Raw genomic sequence first — 24,793 nt, forward strand, 5'->3', positions numbered from 1 at the left:
TGGTCTCTAAAAGGTTCACCATCACTGACCTATAACTATTTGTTTCAAGGGCCACATAGTTCATGTCTGCACATATTTGTGCAGACATATGGCTTCCTTTCTGTAACCTGGAAGCAGCATTCCTGAGCAAATGATATTCTTATGTATTATACCTGTACATGTTTATCTATATATATCTCTTAATCCCAAAAGTGCCCATGCCTGCAAATACTTATATCTGCAGATAGGGGCACACTTGCCCCCAAGAGATTTTTCTGCAGACTTGGGAAACCCTTTAGGCCTGCAGAAAAATCTGAAAATTAAAAACAAAGCAAAACAGGGGAGTTAAAATCCTCCCCAAATCAGTGTTGTCCACACATTATTATTATTATTATTATTATTTATTCAATTTCTATACCGCCCGATCCCCAAAGGGCTCCGGGCGGTGAACAACATAATATATAAACAATAAAAAGGAGCAAATCCAGTAAAATACAAACATAGGCTCCGTCAATAAAACATCTTAAAATACATAAAAACAGCGGCTAACAATTAGCAAATTAAACAAGAGGCGTCCAGGCTCAATTTAAAAACTCACCCCAAGAAGGGGGGGACGGCAGGCCCCTCAATATGAGGAGCTCTGTTGTACCAGTGCCAAAGCAGGAGCAGTGGGGGGGCGGCACCATATCAGCGGCTGGACACTCCAAAGGCCCGGTTGGAAATAAACACAGTCTTACAGGCCCTGCGGAACTCACCAAGGTCCCGCAGGGCCCGGACAGTTGGTGGGAGGGTGTTCCACCAGGCCGGGGCCAGCGCTGTGAAAGTCCTGGCCCGTGTGGAGGCCAGCCGCATCATTGAGGGGCCGGGGACCACCAGCAAATTGGCCTCTGCTGAACGCATGCGTAGACAATGCACTTACCCTTTGAACTGCCATGGGCACAGATCCTCCAGGCCCAGCAATGTCACCCTGGCGGTATTGGCAGTGGGGGGGGGGAGGCTGAGAACTGTAGCAGTCCCAGCGATATTGTTCTTCAGTAGGGAAAGGCGGAGGCCAGGATCCACGAGACCTTTGGTAGGGATTGAGGAATCTGGGAGTATGGCAGTGGAGTCAGGAAGCAGCACCAGGCCCACTCACTGTAAGGTGAGCAGTGGGAGGGGGAGATGGGATTTCCTCCTCTCTCAGCAGTTTCATGGGCCTATCCCTGGGCAAACCAGTGAGAGAGCAGGGCTGGAGGGAGGAAGTCCGAGCCATAAAATTGGATTCCACCCCCTCCCCAACTTTATCTGGCCTCCACTGACACAGTAGAAGAAGAAGAGTTGGATTTATATCCCCCCCTTTCTCTCCTGTAAGGAGACTCAAAGGGGCTTACAAACTCCTTTCCCTTCCTCCCTCACAACAAACACCCAGTGAGGTAGGTGGGGCTGGGAAGAACTGTGATTTAAAAAACCTATATGACCTGTTTCACCAAAGATGCCAAAAGAAATAACACAAAGAAAGGTAATGCTTCTCTCACAAAATTAATGTTTCTTTAACTGACCATCTGCCATAAAACATAGATCTTGAAATTGTATTGTATTAATATAATTTATAGGTAAACATTGTCTGTGGTATTTATTTACAACCATTATGTTTTCTGGGGCATTTTTGTTTTAAACTAGTTTCTTTTCCTTTTTTTTGTGGGGAGGGAATGCAGATTTTTACTTACAAATATTGAACTCCCAGAAACTCTTGTTACTGTGGCTATCAGCCACCCAAATTGTTACCCAGTGGGGACCAGCTAAGACTAGAGAAATCCATGGAGGGTTTTGGTCACTGTTAACCCATCAATAGGACAGTTTCTGTTTCAAATATAGACCTGTTCTCTGTATTAATAAAAAGAAAATGTCACAAGCAGTTATAAAAATCACAGAATGGAAGCTAAGGGAGAGTACTTATCCTCATGTGTCCCCTTCTGATGGTAAAACATAGCTGAATTATAAAAAAACAAGACAGGTATACCTTTATTTACAAAAATAGGATATTTGAGGCATCAGCTGATGAAAAAAGGAGAAATAAAAAGAGCAAAATTATATTCAAAATAATGTATTTACAACACCAAATTTCCAATTCTTAGTACTGTAATTATAACTTTTAGAACTGTTTTCATGGTTCACAGTCAACAAAGCCACAGTTATGCCAGCTTCCCTTTAAATATACATATGTTAGCCCTTAGGATTACTCAGCAAATATAACAACAATATATTGTAAAGGCATGGGGATAAAAACTGAAATGAGTTCAGTCTTGTGATTTATAAAATAGCCTCAAATTAACACATTTGAATTTATGGTTTTAATAACCTCATAAACAAGAACTTCCTTGTGTGGTGTGCTTATCTCCACTAATTTTACTGTATGTTTCTTAAACCCTTTGCAATATTTGCAGTGGCGTAACTAGGCAAATTGGAGCCCTGGGCAAAACCTGAGTTTGATGCCCCCCCCAGGCGCATGTTCAATGCAATGCGCACCCCCCCTTGTAGCCTCACTGTCCAGTGGGCATTATCTAGAGCAAACTGGGAGTTTGGCACCCCCCATGTAAGCAGCCACCCTCCCCCACTGTGGCCTAGCAATGATTTTTTACCCCACGTTGTTTCAAAGTCACCATCACATTTATAGAACATGCCCCAACTCACAAATCTGGAGCACAGCAATAAGCCATGCCACACAGCAGGAAATGACATTTTTTGAAAACATTTTTCAAAATGCTTTCAAGATGTTCTATTACTGCCTCAGCATCTGGGCTCCCTAGTTTAAACAGAGTGATGCTTGGAATCCACCCCCCAAAACAGCATCATTTTCAATGGATGTTTGGGAACTAGGGAGCCCAGATTCTCCCAATAGTCTACCTTAAAGGGAGAATCTGGACTTCCCAGTTTAAACAACATTAGAGTAGTGATGCTATTTTGGGGTTGATTCTCCCCACCCTGGAAACAGAATCACTGTCAATGTTTAAACTGGGGGACCTCAGGTTCTCCCTTTAAAAAACCATGTATCAAGAGGTGGGGGGGGGATTTAAAAGGAAAAATCTGGAAATTTGGGAGGTGCCTGCTGGCAGGGGTGCAATTGTTAAGCTAGCAGCACCCAAACTTTCAGGGGTATCTTTAGGAGACTTCTCCTAATGAAATTTACCACCCAGGTTGTGGTGAAGTTTGGTTCAGGGGGGTCCAAAGTTATGGACCCACTCAAAGGTGTAGCCCCCATCTTCTGTTAGCTCCCACTGGAAACAATGGATGATGGGGCACCCTCTTTGGGAGCCCATAGCTTTGGACCCCCTGGACCAAACTTCACAAAACCAGGGTGGTATCAGTAAAAGATTATCCAGATGATACCTCCCAGGTTTGGTGAAGTTTGGTTCAGGGGGTCCAAAGTTATCAACCCTCAAAGGTGTAGCCTCATTTATTAGCTACCATTGGAAACAATGGGGGATGGGGCACCCCCTTTGGGAGTCCACAACTTTGGACTCCCTGAACCAAACCTCACCAAACCTGGGTGATAGCATCAGGAGAGTCTCCCAAAACATCCCTGAAATTTTGGTGCTGCTAGCCTAAAAACTGCGCCCTCTGCAGGCCAAAAATGGAAAAACAAAAAAATCCCACAATACAAAAAATCCCACAAACAAACTTGTGCCCCCCACAGGGCTGCGCCCAGGGCAACTGCCCACTTTGCCCAATGGGAGGAACGCCTCTGAATATTTGGCATATTGTTGTGCTCCTGCCACTCAGTGGCCAGGACAGATGTAGCACAGAGGTTTACAGTCTAATTTGATGTGCCCACATTAGAAAAATTATTTTAAAAACTTTAAAAAATACTTTTACATACACACAATATGTTTTAGGCCAGGGTTTGAAATAGAATCTGCTTTGGCCTCCTTGGCTGATTACCTGTATGGAGAACTACACAGAAGAATGTTTAATTCTGATCTCTCAGCAGTCTTTGATACTGTCAACTATAGTATTCTGCTGAGCCCCCTCTCAGCACTGGAACTAAGGGACATCATATTATGCAGGTTCAACTACTCTCTGAGAGGGAAGGGGTCAGTCTCAAAAGATAGTGCTGGGGAATTCCTGCTCTGCCCCATGACCTCAGGGCTCCATCTTTCCCTCCTTGATATTTAATTCCTATATGAAGCAACTGGAAGAGATCAACAAGAGGTAGGGACTGTGATTTCACAACTATACAGATGATACCCAACTCTACCTTTCTTTCCCACTTAATTCCAAGGAGTCTGTAATGGGCTGCATAAGGGTGAACAAGGTGAAACTTAATATTGACAAAACAGAGGTTCTTTGATTTAGTGGAAAAGCAGACCGGGGACTTCAGACCTCTTCTGCTGGTGTTATACTGCCTTTGAAAGCCATGTTTGTAGTTTGGGAGTGCTACCTAACACAGCAGCTACCTTACATAATCAGGTAGCTACTGTGGCACAGAAGGCATTTGTCCTAATTTATTGTGCAAGTTAAACTTAGCTATGGTGATCCATGTCTTAGTTACATCTAGACTGGATTATTGCAATGCACTCTACTTGGAGCTACCCTTGAAGAGTATTTGGAAGCTGCATTTCATGCTGGTTGGGGCCAGCTATCAGAAACATATGACCCCAATACTACAACAATTATGCTGGCTAGTTTCTAAGATGTTTATCATGTTATGCTTTTTTTTGCTGGGTAAGGTTTATATTAGTTCTCAGCTTCAAAGAAAGTAATTATTAAAGAATATTTTATCTTGAGTCTTAGTATAAATTAAATGCAGTATCAGCCAAATCCACATTAGCAGCTTGTTCTCCTGAAAGCAGTTAAACCCATTTCACTTTCTTGAAGAGACTTATGACGACGTAAAGCTTGGAGAAGTGTTAAACACATTATAGGAGGCAACCACAACATTCAGCATTCATACATTCATATTCTTATTTATTGTTTTCTGTCTGACTTGTATGCCGCTCTGAGCCCTTCAGGGATAGAGCAATCTATCAAATTGAATTTATCATCATCATCATCATCATCATCATCATCATCAATAATAATAATAATAATAATAATAATAATAATAATAATAATAATAATAATAATAATAATAATAATCCCCTCGCACCCTCTTGTCATCGGGAAGGGGCTTGTGTGCTTTGATGACGTTGAGAGCTATGCTGGAGGTAGTGTATTCTACCAGAAGGGGCTCCCATGCCAAACAGGTCTCAACTGAGAAACCAGACTAAGAGTGTCCAGCAACCCATACAATATGGTGATATAAATGAAAAATTATTCCATACCGCATCGGTTGTCGAGTGGGTTAACAAGGGCCTACAAGTGGACTACAAGTAGACCAACCATCCAAAAGAAAGAAGTATAGTGCGCAAGAAAATCGTGCCATCATGGCTTGTTATTACAACTCAGAACCAGCAAAAAGAGGATACTTGAAGTGGATGTACGAACTGTGGAAACAACGCTACCCAGATTCGAAAATCACTGAGCAAAAACTGGCAGATCAAAGGCGATTCATCACATGGAATAAAGTCTTTACAGAGATAGAACTAGAAGAAGTCCAGAAAACTATGAAAAGAAAGCAACTGTAACATCAGACAAAAAAACAGTACATAATTCAGAAACAACAAGAGAGATAATAATAGAATTGCAAGATGAAAACGCCAGCACAGGGGAGAAAATAATAGTACAACCTCCAGAGAAAGTCCCCATGACAGAAAAAAATGATAGACTGACAGAAAGACAGAAAGAACTAAGGGAAAGGATAATCTATTATAGACAATCAAATGAGGAAAGACAACGGCTGCCAGCATTGAAAATGATGCCCAAAAAAGACCTGGCAACCATAACGAGGGATGTAAACATGGCACTGATGACAATTGAAACAACATCCATCAAAGAAACTAATCAGCTCATGTACAATATGGCAGTAGTGGTCACAAGAGAAATGGGCTTTGAAATACCTAAACCCAAGATAAATCAACCATCAAAACCAAAATGGAAAATTAGACTGGAACAGAAGATTAAAAAACTAAGATCAGATGCCAGTAACTACTGAGAAAATATAAGGAAAAAGAACAAAAAGGTTAAAGAATGGCAAGATCATGAAAAAATTAATTAGAAGGTACTGGCTAGACACTAGAACAATTGAAGAAGCATTGGAGATCACCAAACAACAAATAACAGCCACAGCAAGAAAAATTGAAAGATATGAAGCAAGAAACATCCAGTGCAGACAAAATCAGCAATTTCGTTCAGACCAAAGGCATTTCTACCAAATCATCAACTGGACACAGGCTGAGTTGGATGCATTGGATAGAAAAACTCGGAAGCTTATGACAATGCACCATGCTTTATACCCATGCAGTGATACTGATAGATTATACCTTCCCCAGAGATCTGGTGGCAGAGGCTTACTGCAAGTACAGCAAACAGTGGAAGAGGAGAAGCATGCACTGGCCGATTATGTGAAGGAAAGTCAAGAACAGGCATTGATTGAAGTGAAGAACAGACATTTACTGAAGACCCAGAAAACCAAACAAGAATACAGGAAAAATGTGATTAAAATGAGGACTGAAAGCTGGCACAACAAAGCACTGCATGGCCAATTTCTGGAGAAAATCAAGGACAAGGTGGACAATGAAAAGACCGGCTGTGGTTAACAACTGTTACTCTGAAAAAGGAAACCAAATCCCTGGTTTTAGCTGCTCAAGAGCAAGCCATTAGAACAAATTCAATCAAAATCAAAAAATCCTCAGATGATGCAAAATGCAGATTGTGCAAAGAAGCTGATGAAACTGTAGATCATGTCCTCTTGAAGAAGCTGCACAAAGCAAGATTTCAGCTCCAGACTGAGTACAAACATATAGACACAACTCAGTGGCCAAGATGATCCATTGGAATGTATGCAAGAATTACAACATAAAGAACAGCTAAGAACTGGTGGGAACATTGTCCAGAGAAAGTAATGGAAAATGAGAAGGTCAAGATCCTGTGGGACTTTCGAATCCAAACGGACAAAGTGTTGAAACACAATACACCAGACATCACCGTGATCGAGGACAAGAAAGTGAGCATCATTAACATAGCAGTCCCCGGTGACAGCAGGGTCATTGAAAAAGAACACGAGAAGGTCACTAGATACCATGATTTGAAAATCGAGCTTCAGCGTCTATGGCACAAACCAGCTGAGGCGCCATCCCGAAAACACTAGGGCACGCTGGGCGCCATCCCGAAAACACTAGGGCAGCACTTAAAACATTGACAAATGTTGAATTGACAAAATTAACATTGGGCAAATTCAGAAGGCAGCCCTGCTGGAATCCGCACAAATACTACGCCGATACATTACAACTTCCTAGACCTCTGGGTAAGGCTTGAATTGTAATGAAGGCCAACAACCAGCTGTGAAATCTACAACAACAACAACAACAATAATAATAATTACACAATACCAGGATTTAAAGATTGAACTACAAAGACTCTGGCGCAAGCCAGTAAAGGTGGTCTCAGTGATGATCGGCACACTGGGTGTAGTGCCTAAAAAAAACTTTAAAACACTTAAAAACAATCGGCACTGACAAAATCACCATATGTCAGCTGCAAAAGGCTACACTACTTGGCTCTGCACGCATTATTCATCTACACATCACAAAGTCCTAGACCAGGGGTCGGGAACCTTTTCAGTTCAAAGAGCCATTTACCGCTTCGCTCGCCCAGCCCCCGCTCGTACGCCCCCTCGCTCACCCCCCCACCTGCTTGTTTGCCCACTCGCCCCCTTGCTCGCTCCCCCCACCTGCTTTCTTGCCCGCTCGCTTTCATTTCGCCCTCGCTTCGCTTTTGCTCACACCCTCACCCGCTTTCCGTTGCCTCCCTGCCCTCCATCATAAATGTCGCTCAACCTTTCTTCGGCCAGCTCGCCCGCTATCGCTTTGCCTGCTCAACGCACCCTCGCCCACTTTCCTTGCCCTCGCTTCCATCGCTACCGCTTTCGATTCGCCGCTCCATCTCTTGCTTTCTGCCGTATATCCCCCATCCCCCATCGCCAAGATCGCCTCGTCTTTTCGCTATCTTCATCCATCCGCCATATATGATGATTCCCGTGCAAGGCTCCCTCGCTTTGCTAGCCAGCCCACTTCCGTGACGCCTCGCTCAACGCAGACTTCATTTTGCTTCTCACCACAGCTTCACTTCGCCTTCGCCCGCCACCGCCTTCTCGCCTCACCTGCTCAAGACCCCAGCCACTTTCTCGCCTGCTCGGGCGCTTGTTCGCACTCCCCGCTCGCCACGCTTCTCGCTCGCGACTCCCGCTCACTTCGCTCGCCTCCCCTCGCTACCTGCTCGCCTCTTGCCTTAATTTCTGCCCAGGACTTCCCCAGGAAGGCAGCCATCTCAGAGTCGCATCGAAAAGCGGCAAAGCAGATGCTTGCGGCTCATGAAATGCTGACTTCCGACCCCTGTCCTAGACGCTTGGGAAGCGTCCAACGTGTGATTTAATACAAAATCCAGCATAGTGATCTTGTTTGCTGTGTATTACTGGTTTTGTATATAATAATAATAATAATAATAATAATAATAATAATAATAATAATAATAATAATAATAATAATAAATTATTAATAATATTATTAATACTTAATTATCCTAGTCCTGGGAAGGACTCGATATTCAGAGATGAATTCCAGACACTTGTGCTGTGTTGTTATGTATAATAATAATAATAATAATAATAATAATAATAATAATAGAAGCTGTAAAATACAGGAAGCAGAGGGTAGAAATAAATCAACAATTTTCACAGTGCAATGAAATAAGCGGGATTCCCCCAGGGAATTTGCATTAGGACCTCTGCCATTTATATTTTTAATGTACGATAAGAAATTAGGGGTGAGCAGTGAAGCGTCAAACTTACAAATGATAGCAAATTATGACGGACAGCAAAATTTGAAATAGACTGTAAAGAACTAGCAGAATGAACAAAAAAATGGCAAATAAGAGTCACTGTGAATGAAGCTTTGAAGCTTTTTAGTGTAGAAAAATTGATCGTGTGATACAGATTTTAAATAATAAATACATGAAAAGAGAGTATAGATTTTTTTGCTTCCTCATAACATTGTAACTTATGATCTCAATGAAATTTATGAGCAGTAGGTTCAGAACAGGCAAAGGTTGCTGACTTCTTAAGCCTTTTGGTAGCTTTAGATATAAAATAGCACTAGAGTTTGGATATGTGTAAATAACGTTATGGATACAGATTTAGATGTCTGCAAACTTTTTTCTAGCAATAAACAAGGAATGCTTGCTGCTTGCAATGAATGAAAAATGCTGACAGAACTAGATGTATTTAGTTCAGAGGAAAGCAAGTAAAGGGAACATGAAAGAAGCATTCATACGTAAACAGTTGTTTTTAAAATAGGGGAAAGGTGTTAAAACAGTTTTTGGTAAGAAGTGCTTTTTAATAATAAAAATAATCCAGAGAGGGTGGGTGAGTGGGGAAAACTAGTCTTAGGAAATTTGGGAATAGATGCTTAAAAAGTAATGTGATGCAGAATACCACTGGTCACTCCTAAATTCCAACTCAAAAAGACATTGAATAATTACTAAACTCTATGCTAACATGTCCTGGAAATTGACCAACATATATTGAGAATTCTCACCAATGGTATGTTGGTATAATCTCTGTATCAGTATACAACTGAGAAGTATTAGGGGGTATATCATCCTGCCCAGAGGTGGAATGCTGCCAGTTTGGGGTGGTTCTGTGGAACCGTTTGTTAAAATTTTCTCAGTTCGGAGAACCGGTTGTTAATGATTAACCCTACTAGGGACAAGGGGGTAATCTCTGTCCATGGGTGCAACAAATCTCGTCAAGTGGGGGATGAAAAATTGCCCCCCAGTCCCCCCCCGCAGCCCCCTTGCCCCCCACAGCATCCCCCACCCCACGGCACCCCCCTGCCCCCACACACTTACCTTCACTTCAGAACAAGATAGGAATTGGCAGACGATCCCTAACTTAAGTCTCCTTTCTGCAGCACATACCTTTTGCCATTAACAAAAATGGCTACAGGAATAGCCAAGTAAAACTCTAAATAACTTCTGCCCTACACAAAAATGGCTGCGGTAACAGGGATGAGATCATGGCTTCATGCCCTAAGGTCTGAAAATTGTGGAGGTAGGTTTTAAAGTAAATATGACTCTCTGTTTTCAGTTTTGTAGAGGCTTCTGCCTCATGACGGAGGGGGGAGGTTTTAACATTGAAAGGGATGCTGTTTCAGGGTGGGGGAGAATCCAGAATACCTGACTGTTTAAACTGGGGACCCCAGATTCTCCCTTTAAGGTGGATTTAAAAGGAGAATCTGGGATCCCTAGTTTAAACACCATTGAAAATGATGCTGTTTGGGGGTGGATTCCAGCATCACTTGTTTAAACTAGGGAGCCCAGATTCTCCTTTTAAATCCACCTTAAAGGGAGAATCTGGGGTCACCAGTATAAATAACATTGAAAGTGATGATGTTTCCCCCAATTGGGGGGACTGGATACAACACCATAAAATGTTTTCATAGCAGTAATAAAACATTTTGAAAGCATTTTGAAAATGTTTTCCAAAAATTATTTCTGCTGTGTGGCATGGCCTGTTGCTGTGTTCAGATTTGTGAGTTGGGGCATGTTCTATAATGTGATGGTGACTTTGAAACAACCTGGTGGAAAAAATCATTGTTTGGTCACGGTGGAGGAGGGTGGCTGCCCGGGGGTGGGGGGAGATCAAACTCTGGTTTTGCCCAGGGCTCCAGTTTGCCTAGGTACGCCTCTGATCTGGTTCTTAACGTTTTGCCTGCATCTGTGGTTGGCATCTTCAGAGGTGTATCACAGAGGGAAGTCTGTTACACACTGTGTCCATTGAGAAGGGAATGTTTTATTAAAAAAAATTATACCCCACTAAAACAGTCCCTTCTCACTGGACACAGTGTGTAACAGATCCTTATTGATTCCCTCCAGTTGGTTACTGCAGTGGTGAAATCCAGCCACCAGAAACAACTCTGTTGCATGTTTTATCAGGGTCAGAAGCCCCTGCCTCTCATCCAGCAGTTTTAGTTTCTGACTCATTTCTTGAACATATAAATAAAGGAAGAGGTGAAAGTGAATAAACAACTTTCCATTCCAGAATACCTGACTGTCCCTTAGCAATGGAAGTTGAAATGGGTTAGCATATCCTAGAGAGACTGCCCGGAATCCTGGGTAAGAGTGAGAAAGAGAAGCCAGCGTGTATTCCTTCTAAGCACAAATTGCTCATCACTTGTAAGGAAGATGTTTTATGAGAATTCTTTCCACTTCCAGCTAGGACTGTAATGTGTTTCTATTACAGTAAAATAGCACAAAGGGGCAATACAAATCTTACAAGCAGGCCTTAAAGTTGAAACGCCTGGCAATATATCCAGTGACTATTCAATTCATTTATAGTAACTCAAAACTGAAAGATGTAAAGAGAGATGCCTGACACTTTAACGCTTCCTTCCTGAGACATACAGCAGTATGAAATCACCCATTTCATAAACAACATCTGGTGCAGCGATTTGGGATATAATAGTCACAATCGTTAAAAAAAACACAGGCAGGAAAACCATGCCCTGACAAAATCTATAGGCTGCTCTGCCCTCCACACTTCTGACGCAAAGATCTGGCAGCAATGAATTTAGTTAAAATAGCTTCTTTTGGATGAGGGTAGATATGGCTTCAGTTAGTTTCCATGGAAACAGGATATGTATGTCAAATGGTTTCCAGCATCTTTTAATTTCTTTTTTTACAATGTGAATTGTTAATCATGAGGAAGTGTATACTAATATGCTTGGAATGTTTTAGTCTTCTCTGTCATATGTGATATGGGCTCTTTTACCTGATCTCTCACTTGTTCTTAAATGGCACCAGGAATCTCAATCAAAGGACTGAAGTAGTGGGATCCAGATGTCTTACTCCCAGTGCTACTATAGCAGACTGAAAAAGATTGCTGCTGGACTGTTCTCTGCTGCATTTCTTCCACTAGGGACAGTCAGAGGGTGATCAGCAAGATCAAATAACACAAGGCCACAGCTATACTTTACCTAGATCAGGAGAAGTGTTTTTAGGTCATCTCTATGACCTCTCAGGCCATATGCTATCTGAAGTTGCCGGAGAAAATCCATGTTTGATATTTTGAGAAATTAGAAACAGGCTATAGGCAAACTAAACTCCTGAGAAAGTATTTGGACTCTTCTCAGGGGCTGGACATTCCTCTGCCAATGGCTTCCCAAGGGTTCCTCAAAGTTCAGACCATGATTAATGACTGAGGTTTCCAGAAAAATAACCTACCTCCTTGGACCATCCAGGAATCTGCCTTATAATGCACAGTTTGCTAGAAACCTAATCACAATAAAAGCCAGGGCCATCAGCCATGTCCTAGCCTTTCTTAATTAGGCTTGCCACTCAGGTAACTTGATCAGTGTGAAACCAGGGGTTTCAATAATCCTACCTTCTCCATTGCCTTGCCAGGCACCCATCATTCCCCCTCCATTATTTTCACCAAATTTGGTCTTCTTCCACTTTACCATTACAAATATCCAAACCAATCAGTAACCAATAGGATTCTGACTCTCTCTCAATCAGATGAAGAATTATGTTATTCTTCCAACTGGAGAGCACCCCAAAACTCACCTGTCACAAAATTTGACTCAATGCCAGAAAGGTTTTAAAAAATGCCACCAATGAGATTTGGCCCCAATATAAAATGCCCAAAGAAAGTATGATTAAAATATCATGCTAGCAAGAGAAAAATTAAGTCCAATCTGATCCTGAAGGACTGCTCTTCCCCCACTGGAACTGCTGAACAGATACCCTTCTTTTTTTTTTACTTTAACACCTTCCCCCTCCTGGCTACTTTAGAACTTCTCCAATTGCAGGATCAGGTAATATATGAAACTTTATATTCTGTTTCTTTAAATATATCCTTCCTTTTTCTTCCCAAGTCCAACCCCCTTGACTGGAACCTCCCCTTTCCTCCCCTCCCTTGCATGCCACCCCTCACTCCCTCCCCTTCCCTTACATGCCACCCCTTGCTCCCTCCCCTCCCTCTCCCTCCACTAGAGTGGGTGGGCCATGTCCAGATGCTGGGCCCCCTCCCCTCCCTTGCATGCCACCCCTCGCTCACTCCCCTCCCTCTCCCTCAGAAAGAACCCTGCACCCTTCCCCTCCTACCCCTCTTCTCTCTCTGGACATGATGCTATGGGAAAGCAGGAAAAATGCATTGAACTTGGGTCAGATAATCCAAGCACAAGACTGAGTCAAAAGAGGGAACACTGGACACCACTCTGTTCTTTCTCTTTTTGCCCATCCTGACAATTTCTGATGCACAGTGTAAGGGGTTTGTGGGAACAGGATGCTATCCTACTGTCCCCAGATAAGCAACCTTCCAGATGCAGCCATTGAGTCAAAAAGACTGCTTGAACCAAAAGGCATACAGAAGAATATCTAAGCAGGTAGTCCAGGAAGCATCCTCCTCAATAAATGGTAGGATTATATGGAACAGAAAAACAAAATAATTCACTATTTTCTTTTACCACGGTGGAAGTTAAATTATTAAAAGCAGGAGGTTTGGTTTTTCTACCCTGCTTTTCTCAAACGTTAAGGAGTCTCAAAGTGGCTTACAATTGCCTTTACTTCCCCTCCCCACAACAGACACTTTGTGAGGTAAATAGGGGTGAGAAAGTTTGGAGAAAACTGTGACTAGTCCAAGGGTCCCAGCAGGCTTCCTGTAGAGGAGTGGGGAAACAAACCTGGTTCTCCAGATTACAGCTCTTAGCCACAATATCACACTGGCTCCAAAACTGATTGGTCACTCAGTTATGTCTGAATACTGTGACCTGAGCATTCTTATATAGTGTCCTGTAAAATTAAAAAGCTAGGTGTCTAATTAATTATATCATTTCATCTGTTCTACCTCTCCTAATCACAGGAGTTAGTAATAATGAGGGTGCTGAGGCTAATACAAGAGATGGAAGTCATGTGACATTCAAGTCCAAAAGAAACAAGGGGAGACAGAGTTATGCTCATGCTCCTGGCCAACACATCTCTAATGTTGAAAACTCTGCCTCAGCTTCAGGTGCATATGAACTGTTCAGGTTCATACCAAATTTACATACAACAGTACTCTAATGCTAGGTGTGGGCGGTGTAGAGATTGAGAGGTAAGATTTGGAAAGAGCAAAGGATAGCATTCTTAATGTTCCCAGTAAATGGGTTCTACATATAGGTGGTCTGGAGGTTGCAGGCTTCTCTTTTGCTCCTTGAAGTCCCTTCCCAACTCCAGAAGTTACTCCTTATTTATTTGTATAAGAGAAGAACAAGATCCTAGCATTTCTGAAACCAAACAAAAAGATTTTTTATCACAATGCATGAAGATATTAATGGAACTGGAACAGAATTGTGTGCTACCAATACACTCTTACCTGTCAACTTCCCAATTAACATTATAATTATTGCTATTATTATTCTAATTGTACAAAAAACTGAGGTAGTTAGAACTTCCTGACATGAACAAAACTTTATATTCTTTTTTACTGGTGCTTACAGACATGCTTCATTCTCATCTAAGCAACTGATGTAGCCTAAAAAATTACTTATGAATTTATGGATGTATATTTTTATGCTATTCACCACTATTGATTCAGTATTGACCATAATTATAACAAATTTCTCGTACAATCACAATTATACAGCAATGTACTACTGTAGCAATCTACATAGAGTCAAACATTTTCTTTGCATGAAATCTTTGAGAAATTCTATTGTTGTTATCTGTTTCTCTTTTGTATTTGTCAAGAGTGATGGCAAAGTCTTTGATTTTTAAAATCAGGATTAGGTATGACTTGTCCATTTGTACATCTACTGCCAGATGTGCACAGGATACATCTTTTTTCTTACCATAAATGTATGAAATTCCAACAAGTTCAAAGATGGCTATTATAACGAGAGAGTAAGATGCTGCATAAGTGTCCACGAGCTGCAACATGTACATCCCACCCTAAAATTAAAACAAGTCATTACTAACAGAAGTGTCAAAACCTGTCAGGACTAGATTGAAATCATTTTTTCCCCTCCTCACTCATAGCCAACACACCGCTCATCCCCATCAGGCCATTTCAATGACCTGGGATTGTGGAACATTCCAACTTCATGTCAGAACCAGAGCTCACATGCATATAATCTATCCCACATTTTGTTACACACTAGCAATTGATATAATAGTCTCCCTACCATGCTGCAGGTTTCCATGCCAAGTTGGCTCGCTACATAACAGTAACGCTATGTACACATGTTTATTGTACATCTGTATTTTGAATATTGGGGAGATATACTGCAAAGGGGAGTATAGCAATTATAATGGAAGAGAAGTTTTAAAACTAAGCTGAATTATGGTCTGAAAAGTAATACTCTATAAGAGATGATGAAAATGTTAATCTAGTGCAGGAATGCATTTAACTATCGTATAAACTCATGTATAAGCCGACTCGTGTATAAGCCGAGGCACCTAATTTTACTACCCAAACCTGGGGAAACGTATTGACTCGCGTATAAGCTGAAGGTGGGAAGCTGGGAGGCAGAGGGAGCTCCTTATTTGGGCAGTGACCCCCCCTGATGTCATTGCCCAAATAAGAAGCTCCCTCCACCTCCCAGCTGGGTTTGAGGAAGCCCAGGCAACCAGGAGGTAGAGGGAGTTCCTTATTTGGGCAATGACATCAGGGGGAGTCACTGCCCAAATAAGGAGCTCCATCCACTTCCGGGCAGGCTGGGCTTCCTCAAACCCAGCTGGGAGGTGGAGGGAGCTCCTTATTTGGGCAATGACATCAGGGGGAGTCACTGCCCAAATAAGGAGCTCCTCTGCCTCCCGGGGTTTGAGGAAGCCCAGCCAGCCAGGGGTTCCCCCTTCACCCTCTGGAGGAGGGGCAGTAGCAACATGCGGCTTGTGCTCAGCCGCGAGAGGAGGGTCATCCCGGCCACGCCCCCAGCCTCGGCAGAGGTCTGAAGAGCCGGCTGGTAAGCAGGACTCGTGTATAAGCCAAGGGGGCATTTTTCAGCCTTAAAACAGGGCTGAAAAACTCGGCTTATTCACGAGTATATACGGTACCTTCTTGCCAAATTATCACTTATGAACTTGCCAAATTCTATAGATTTTAACATATCTTCTGATTTATACTGTTATATTATGTTTATCACTGTTTGTTGTTGGGTTTTATTGTACACAGCCCTGAGCCCTTCGGGAGTAGGGCGGACTATTAAATCTAATTATTATTATTAATAATAACAACAACAACAACAACAACAAACAACAACAAACAACAACAACAACATAGTGTCAACTTCCACACCAAATCTACTTACATTTTATTTTGTCCTCCCCATTTTCTTTTAAAAATTTGTAAGATTGAGCCTTACTCCATCACAGGAAACAACACATACATATTTTAACATGATAATGCTCAGATGACAATACTTTTACCTGAGTGATCATAGGAAAGCCCATGATGAAAAAGCAAATGCAGCATACAAGCGTGAACAGAGCTTTGTGAGTACGTAAATACTTTGGAAACTCATCTGCAACTGATGTCACTATAGTTTCAATAGTGGCAAACTGCGGGGCATCAAAAAGACACAACATAAGATATTAGGAACCATATCCAAACATTCAAATGTTGATGGATAATGTATCTAACATTGTTGCTATAACCAATTGTGTGGAATCTATGAAGATCATCAAATCTACTCTTCTAACCTCCACATATTTTATTTATTTATTAGGCTTGATATCCTGCCCTTTCTTAGCCACAGCTGGACTCATGGCAGCTCACATACATAATAAAAATTAAAATTCAATAAAATATAGCAAGCAACTAAAATAAAAAAGATTCCAGTCTCCTCTGGGAAAACTCACAATTTAAGAGAGATCTTAATAATTTCCTGCAGAGGTTGCTGCACCTCATCGCTACCATCCTTAACTAACCACAATGGTCACGGGTCCGGGGACAGGTGGTATGTTTCACAGCCCTACTACTTTGTTCAGCCTTGGAAAGGAGATTAAAGTGGTCCAGTATTGGACCAGAAGACAGCCGAGGGGCCTTCGGTTCACTTACTGTATCAATCTTACAGTTTCTAAAAATGGCGACAGCAATTGATCACATCAGGGACCATTTTCAGTCCCGAATTAGAGTATATTTTTTTCTTTCCCACCCTCTACAGACAAATACCAGATTGAGGGAGGAAAGGGAGGGACAGATCACCAGTGGGGAGAGCAAACTGGGAGGCAGTTGGGCACCACAGAGGTCCACAGTACCGGGCACAGAAAAGAGCCCGGTTCCCAGAGCTGTGTCAGTGTCCTTTTGGATGCCAGCACAGCTGGGGGCATTCTATGAGTATTCCCAGGAGTGGAAATGACATTAGTCAGTTTCCACCTGACTTTCACACCAGTTTCCACCTGAGTTTCACTCTGGCATAGCTGTCAGACTTACACTACCAAAAACAGTGGCATACGTCTATTTCTCTGATGGGGCTCTTTGGGCAGCAGGAGGGATTTTGAATTTCCCTCCTGCCTGCACTGCCCAGAGGCCCTTTGGCGGCTCCTGCAATCCCTGGCCACCACAGCACCCCCCAGGACATCTAAATTGTACTGTAAGTAAGACAGTTTCAAAGTGTTTTATAAACATGACTCAGAGTAATCTATCAGATTCATCCCAACTGTTAGTTTTCCTAGTGCAGCTTGAATTTGAAAGATAACTTTAATTTAGGACCCTGTAGCTACATATTGGGTGCCAAGGCCAAACTCAAAACAGACATTGTTTGTCTGAAAGCTTTCTTGGTATGTAGGGGTTTTTAACTAATTTTTAAATCCAAGATTTTAATGGCGGATCCTTCAATGCAGCACAAGACAAAAAAGTTAAGTTTACCATGGTGTCCAAGCCAAGTGTCAGAAGCATCAAGAAGAAGATTATAGCCCAAAAAGGTGAAAGAGGAAGCCGGGTTAAGGCTTCAGGATAAACCACAAAGGCAATCCCAGGACCTAGACGTGGCAAAACAAGAGACAATTACCGGTATTTTTATTTTAATCAATAACACAAATTACTGTAAAGGACATTATCAAAAACCAAAAGTTATGGCCAAACTGGCAAATGGGAAATGTAGTATTATGCAGACAGTGGGATTTAAGTGAGCACCAGTTTCTGTCTTCTTTCGTTCCTTTCCTCTTAACTTAAACGTGACAAATCTGGGTCACTATTGCTGCTGATCAGAGAGTTTTGCGTAATGTAGAAAAGGTTCCTCAACCTTGTTGAGCTTGTGTGCACTCTTGGACTTTTGTAAAAGAGCAATGGGCAGCACCACAAAATGGTTGGATGAAGAAGGGAGTGAAGCAGTCACAAAATACTGTGACACTCCACAAAATACTGAGAGATTCCAAGCCAAGCATCCCTCAATGACTAGGGTAACTGCTTCTGAATGACATTCCTTACAGACACAAAAATAATTTCTCTGGCTTTGTCTGAAGCAACTATTTGTTCCCAAGGGGCAGAGAAAGCCAGGATCAACTCTTTGATCTGGATAAGAAATTCTGCATGCATTGAGGGTTTTTCCACATGCTCCACTTACTCCTGATTTTCTTAGGAGTCAATCTGCAAGCATTGAAATCAATTTGGGCACAATTCTTCCTCACATCAGCCCTTTCTGTGTATTTTCACAGTTGTGGAATCAATTAATTTTCTTATGCACATGCCTTCAATAGTAAGGATTTTCAAGGAAAGGTGTTGGCATTGATAGTATCATCCACCTTTTAAAAAAAATTAAATCTGTAGCCCTTTTACTTGTGGAGATATTTATTTATTTATTTATTAAATTTGTATCCTGCCCATTCCCAACCAAGGTATGTCTCAGGGCAGCTTACAGAGATTTAAATGATAATACAAAAATATATATGATTATAACAAAAATCTACGGTTCACATATTTTCAAATATCGGTCCAACAAAACAAATGTCACAATTGTGGAGAATGGCCCTTGGAACCCTCCCCTTTGCTGTTGGAAGTTGGTATTCCTTTGTCAATTGCTGAGATGATAATTGCTACATCAAACCTCCATGTTCAGAAGCAGTATATCTATTGCACAGTAGAGGCTTTGGTCAAACAACCTGGGAGGCCATCTTCTATGTAACTATTTTTCGACTCAGTAATTGATCCCTCACAGGACTGTTGTGAAGTTGTTATGAAGTTAAGATGGAGGAGGCAAGACCCATGGAATTCCTCTTGAACTCCTTGGGATAAAATGTGGTATTTTAATGTGTTGAAGTATCTGACTCTTCTGCTTGCCTGTCTTTCAAACTCTTTGTGATTTTGTACTCTCTCCTCTAAAGAAAAGGGCAAATCTTCATGAAGGAAGGGCTAGAGACTTGATTTTTTTGTAATGAAAGCTGGCAATTCAATTTAGGGCTTTTTAAAAAACAAAAACAAAACAACTTTACCCATCTTCAAGAAGGGGGGGAGTGGATTGGCCATCACAGTCCAATCACCAAAAAGTGGGCTGCAGGTGAATTTAATTGGTGATATAAAGAAAACAGACACAAACATTACATACAAGGAAAAAGACAATTGAAAACGGTCCCAGAAAAAGATTGGGGTAAGTGTAGTTTCAAAAGAAATTGAAAAAAAATCAAGGAAAACAATAACAACAAAATAATGAAGTGAAAACTAAAGGTACAAAAATGCATGTGGAAAACAGAGGATAAACCAAAGCAGTATGGGGCCAAAACCAATGGGGGGAAAAACCTATTCGGAAAAGCCCACTGTTTCCAATGAAAGAAGAAAACTTGCTCCTTGCATGGCCTCATGGAACCCTTTCCAAGCCGAAATTCATGTTCAGTAGATCAGGGAACCTGCGGGTTGATAAAATTAGGAGCACTGACAGTTTTCACCAGCATGGCCAATTGGCTAAAAGCGATGGAGGCTGATGGGAATTGTAGTTCCTGAATCATCTGGAGCCGCAGGTTCCTACTCCCCTGCTATAAGATCCAGGGTGAGACCTCGCGGCTCTCAAGATGTTCAGGAACTACCAAGTTCCCATCCAGCCCCTACCCAGCATGGCCAGTTAGCCGGTAGGCATGCTGACGAATTATGGATTCCTGTTTATCAGAATTGTAGTTCCTAAATGAACAAAAGATATGCTCAGTGTGTTGCTTGTCTGTCCGCTGACAAGGAGTGAGCCAATACTCAATTTTTTTCTGTATTATTGAAGACCATATGAGTTTTATTTCCAAGACTCAAGGAGCAAGTGGACACCCAGAAGCAAACTGGACAAGACACCATGGTGGTGCTTGGGAACTTTGATAAGAATCACTGGTCTAGCAATTAGACTTCTTATGCCACAACTCTGTTCAATTGGTCTTGAAATGCAGGACATGCTTCTTTGAGGGGCAGATGTTCCTTTCATTGTTTCATTTATTATATGTAGCTTTTTTGCCAATCAGTTTTTGCCCTGCATGGTAGCTGTTATAACACTAGACATTTTTATGACAGAATAGTTAATTTCAGTATGTACTTCACAAAATATTTGGGAAACCCTCAACAAACATGAAAAGTATGGCTGGTTTAAAACATTTTATTGCTTTGGTAAGATAAAAGCAGCTCTTTTTAAAACCTGCTGTTAACTGGCAGTTTTTCTCCATAGGAAAGCTTAGGGGACCTTTATATTCATGAGCATGCTTTCATCTCTTGATTAAAGATTTTGTCTTGGCTGCTAAAGATAAGATGGCTGTTTGCATTACTTTTTTGAAGCTGGTAATTAAATTAAGAAGTCAAAATAATGAGTTTCTAACATTCATCATACCCTCTGGGATAATTTAATTGAAGAAAATTAAAATTTCCCCAGATAGTGACCCTGTATATTAATGTCCACTGAACAGGGAAAAATAATGTCCATCAGGAGGTGGACCAACAGGGCAGCAACTGCACAATTTCAACAATGAGTAAAGTAAAAACAGGCATTTTATTCTGTTATAAATCAAAATCTAAGCAACAATTTAAATACAAACATATTATGACATTCAGCATGGTAGGAGAAAAAAGCAGAATTATTTTGAGACTATCCAACCATCCCTTTCATCTCTTAGATGTGAGCAACATACCTGGGCATCTTTTCATGTAATGGATTCTGAGGATACAGATAGTCATTGCCATCCTAAGTGGAGATGCACATTGATAGGCCCAGAGCTTAGGACGGCACAGTTTGTTTACCTTCAGAAGCAGTGGTATATTCCATTTTAAATCAGCAATAGTTATTTCACTCTTGGCTGTGCAGTTTCACAAAGTTAACATAAAGGTGTTCAGCCACATTTTCAGTTAAGGAGATCCTTGTGCCATTAATGCTTTGAACCAATTATTAAGTTAAACAACACCACGACAACAATTCTGATATAACTGCATAAGTGCTAATTTTTTTTGTATCTCTCTTCTGATATATCTCCTTTGGCATTGTGACCCTTCAGTGTGATCTGCTTTGGAAATATTTATCTCCTTCTGTAGGTATATCCAGCGAAACTACCTGAACTATGAGGTGACATAGTCATTAGCAGTATTACTGAATCCCAAAAGCATTCCAGCTGGGTTGCTGCCTCATCCTGAATTCAAGAAAGCACATTTGTAAAACCTTTCTAACATATTGTTATTTTTACTACTTAGCATTCATATGGTGCTTTTATAAAGCAATATAAGTATAGAGGCACACCTTGCCCCATAATGAGCTGCTTCAGATTTTAAACCACTGTTTATGATTTTTTGACATTATTCTTTGGGATGTTCAGAAGTGTCTTACATTATGCCTTTAGAGAGCACTAATCAGAAGATTTAGTACAGTTAAGTGTTGGTCTATGTATTAGCTAGACAAACTGGGCACACCCTGTAACCTCTGAATCTCTAAGATCTGGAATTCAATGAAATCTGATTTCCTCTTTTTTTGGCAAAGCTCTCTGTAGGAAACTTTGAGAATTAACTTTTTTTCTAAAAGTCAAGTAGTATGCATGCTCATAAATAATCAATTTCTATGTGATATGCCATTGTTCTGTGTATCTATTTAATATTTTGGTTTATCAAATCTATAGTGATCAAATTATCTTTTAAATAAAAGGTCTAATTACAACGTTTACTTGTTGGTTAAGAAATACAGAGTTTCACTCTGATCTGGAACAAATACTATGAACCAACTTTAATATCTTTCTTAGACATGCAGATGTCTTGCAAAGGCTGAATGTTGGTATATATCAGGCAGTAGATCCCAGTAAGAACTGCCCAGAATCAACCTGTGTGGGTGTGCTTGACACATAAGAGGGATGCTTCTATAAGTCAAGAAATTGATACTCTAGGCGAAGTGAGCATCAATTCATTCCTCTATGCCTAGCTGCACAAGTAGGCTACAATCCTAAATGTTTATAGTTGGAAGTAAAGGAACCAGCGAGACTCATTTTGAGGTAAACACACTTAAGATCATTCTGTTAATAAGCTACATTTGTAAGCAAAACAAACCATCATACCTTGGTCTGCAACATCTTCAATATCTACTTTGAGCTCATTTGCCATGAAGCCAATAACCGAAAAAATGACAAAACCTGCAAATATACTTGTGGCACTGTTGGTACAAGTTACTATCAAGGTATCCCTGAAATGGGAAAAAAAGGACAATATTTGCCATAGTGTTTTAATGTGCAAGGTAGATACAACAGTGCAAAAAGGAATAGTCATCATTGATTTATTTACTGCTCATTTATTTAAGCAGAATTTATAACCGTGATACCACCTTACTCCATATAACCAACTACCCTGGTAAATCCAATCAAGTAATGGAGTAGTTTCTCATGCTCAGATAGATTCAAGTCCAATAGCGTCTTAGAGACCATGAGGGTATGAGCTTTTGAGAATAAAAGTTCCCGTCAGATCTAATGATCTGACAAAACGAGCTTTGACTTATACCCCCAAGGTTCCAAAGAAGATGGTGCTTTGACTGGATTGAGCATCCAGCCGCTCCCAGCTACACTTTACTGCAAGGGTCAACAAGGTGTCATTAGTGCAGAGAGGGTCTAGCACCTGCCTCCCCAGAAGCTCTGGGGACCTTAACTTTGACGGGTGGACTAGTTCATATTCATTTTTAATCCAGTAGTCTTGATAACAGCGAGGATCAGTAAGTGAAAGCTTGCCTTCAGCAAAAAGACATAGCCTCTCCATTTCCCTCACTCTCTTCTTTTTTATTTCCTTTTTTGCATTATGTTAAAAAAATAATGACAATTTCATTAAAAAGAATTATACCCCAAGAACGCTTTTCAGCATTTGGACATAAATGGTCCTTGTGTAATTTATTTATAGGTGTAATCAGTGTGATATGACAGCCAGATTTATTTTGTAATGTGAGTGTCAAGAGAATGACTATCTAGTATATCTTGAATGTTGAAAGGCCTAACAAAAATATTTTCTTTCTTTCTCACCATGTCCCATAGCTCAAACTGCAAGCATTGGTGTTTGGAAATCAGTGTGCCTTACTCCAAGGTCATCAGTCCAATTAGCTGGTCTGCAATCATCCTCATTATTTTTTCCAGATACAACTGGTTCCTTAATTGGATAGGATCAGTTTTGAAGGGAGGGGGAAAGAGTGAATTTGTTGTGAGAAGGTTTGGACCAATATGTAACCTGATTGGTTTACTGATAGTCATCTGACTAGCTAGGGGAATAAATTGGTGTTACCAATTATTCCTTCCTTTTCCTTTCTTTGTCTTTATCAACTCTCAGCATCTATTTTTTGCTTAATGAACTTTGCACATGTACTGAGGACTTTTTTAGTAATATTTCGGCAAGTATTCTTTCTAGTAAACTATATTCTTTGTTGTTTTATTGTGTACTCAAAATGCACCTTATTATTTTGTGTTCACTGTGTGGTTTCTAAATCTCTATAGTTGTAAATTAAATGACAACTATTATTTTAAATAAATATTTAAAAAATTATTTTGAGTTTTGAGTACTTGTTCAGGGCCCAGAGTTTGGCACTGCTACCACTCAAAGACCAGGTGAGGTCTTTGACAGTGGGAATCCCATGTTCCAATCATTGAATATCATTGGATTATCTTGGGTTGAATATCATTGGATTATCTTGGGTTGCTGGAAGAATTACAAACATAATAAATAATGCTTAGGAGAAATTTTGCATGTGATGATATGCAAATTTTTAAATAAGAGAAAATTATGTTAATTTAAAGAATTACAAAACTATGAATTCTCTTGCAGTGATCATATTATACGCAGGAAGAAATCACTCAAAAGCTGAAAAGATCAATACATAATCATGACATTCCTGGCCTTCTCATAGTTTAACAGCCACTACTGTAATTGTGATTAATGACAAATTATTGTTTATCAAACCAATCATTATTTTGTGTGCTGCTAAGCAGAAGTTTCACTTTTATTTTGACCACAGTTGGCAAAGTTAACCCTACAGGGTTAACCAATTTCTGAAAGATCAGTGATCAAATGACTCTCCCAAACTCAAGAAGTTGTAGTGAATTGTTTCAAGAGATTGTTAGTTCATTCAAACAGCCTGTGAACAAATCTCCATGTGTTCAAAGTCTCAGTCGCTCATGACATCTATTATGGGCCCAGAGTACCCTTATTTCGACACACTCAGCACCTCTACTGATTGCTTATTCACCTTCAACTTCTAGTATTGTCTGGGTCCCTCTGATTGTAGAAGGGGATAAGGAAGTT

The 24,793-nt window shown here is 40.8% G+C and overlaps 1 protein-coding gene across 2 annotated transcripts in view; it reads right to left on the reverse strand.

Annotated features, from left to right (window-relative positions):
- Nucleotides 1–24,793, reverse strand: part of SLC6A5 (solute carrier family 6 member 5) — an 84,548-nt gene that overhangs the window by 20,257 nt on the left and 39,498 nt on the right. For both annotated transcript variants that reach the window (XM_048484104.1, XM_048484103.1), the window contains 4 exons: nucleotides 22,579–22,703; nucleotides 17,957–18,069; nucleotides 16,516–16,647; nucleotides 14,940–15,039 (listed from right to left, as the gene is read on the reverse strand). In XM_048484104.1, coding sequence (XP_048340061.1) covers nucleotides 14,940–15,039; nucleotides 16,516–16,647; nucleotides 17,957–18,069; nucleotides 22,579–22,703 — 470 coding nt within the window. The remainder of the gene's footprint in view (nucleotides 1–14,939; nucleotides 15,040–16,515; nucleotides 16,648–17,956; nucleotides 18,070–22,578; nucleotides 22,704–24,793) is intronic.

Source organism: Sphaerodactylus townsendi, linkage group LG02, assembly GCF_021028975.2.
Source record: "Sphaerodactylus townsendi isolate TG3544 linkage group LG02, MPM_Stown_v2.3, whole genome shotgun sequence".
NCBI lineage: Eukaryota > Metazoa > Chordata > Lepidosauria > Squamata > Sphaerodactylidae > Sphaerodactylus > Sphaerodactylus townsendi.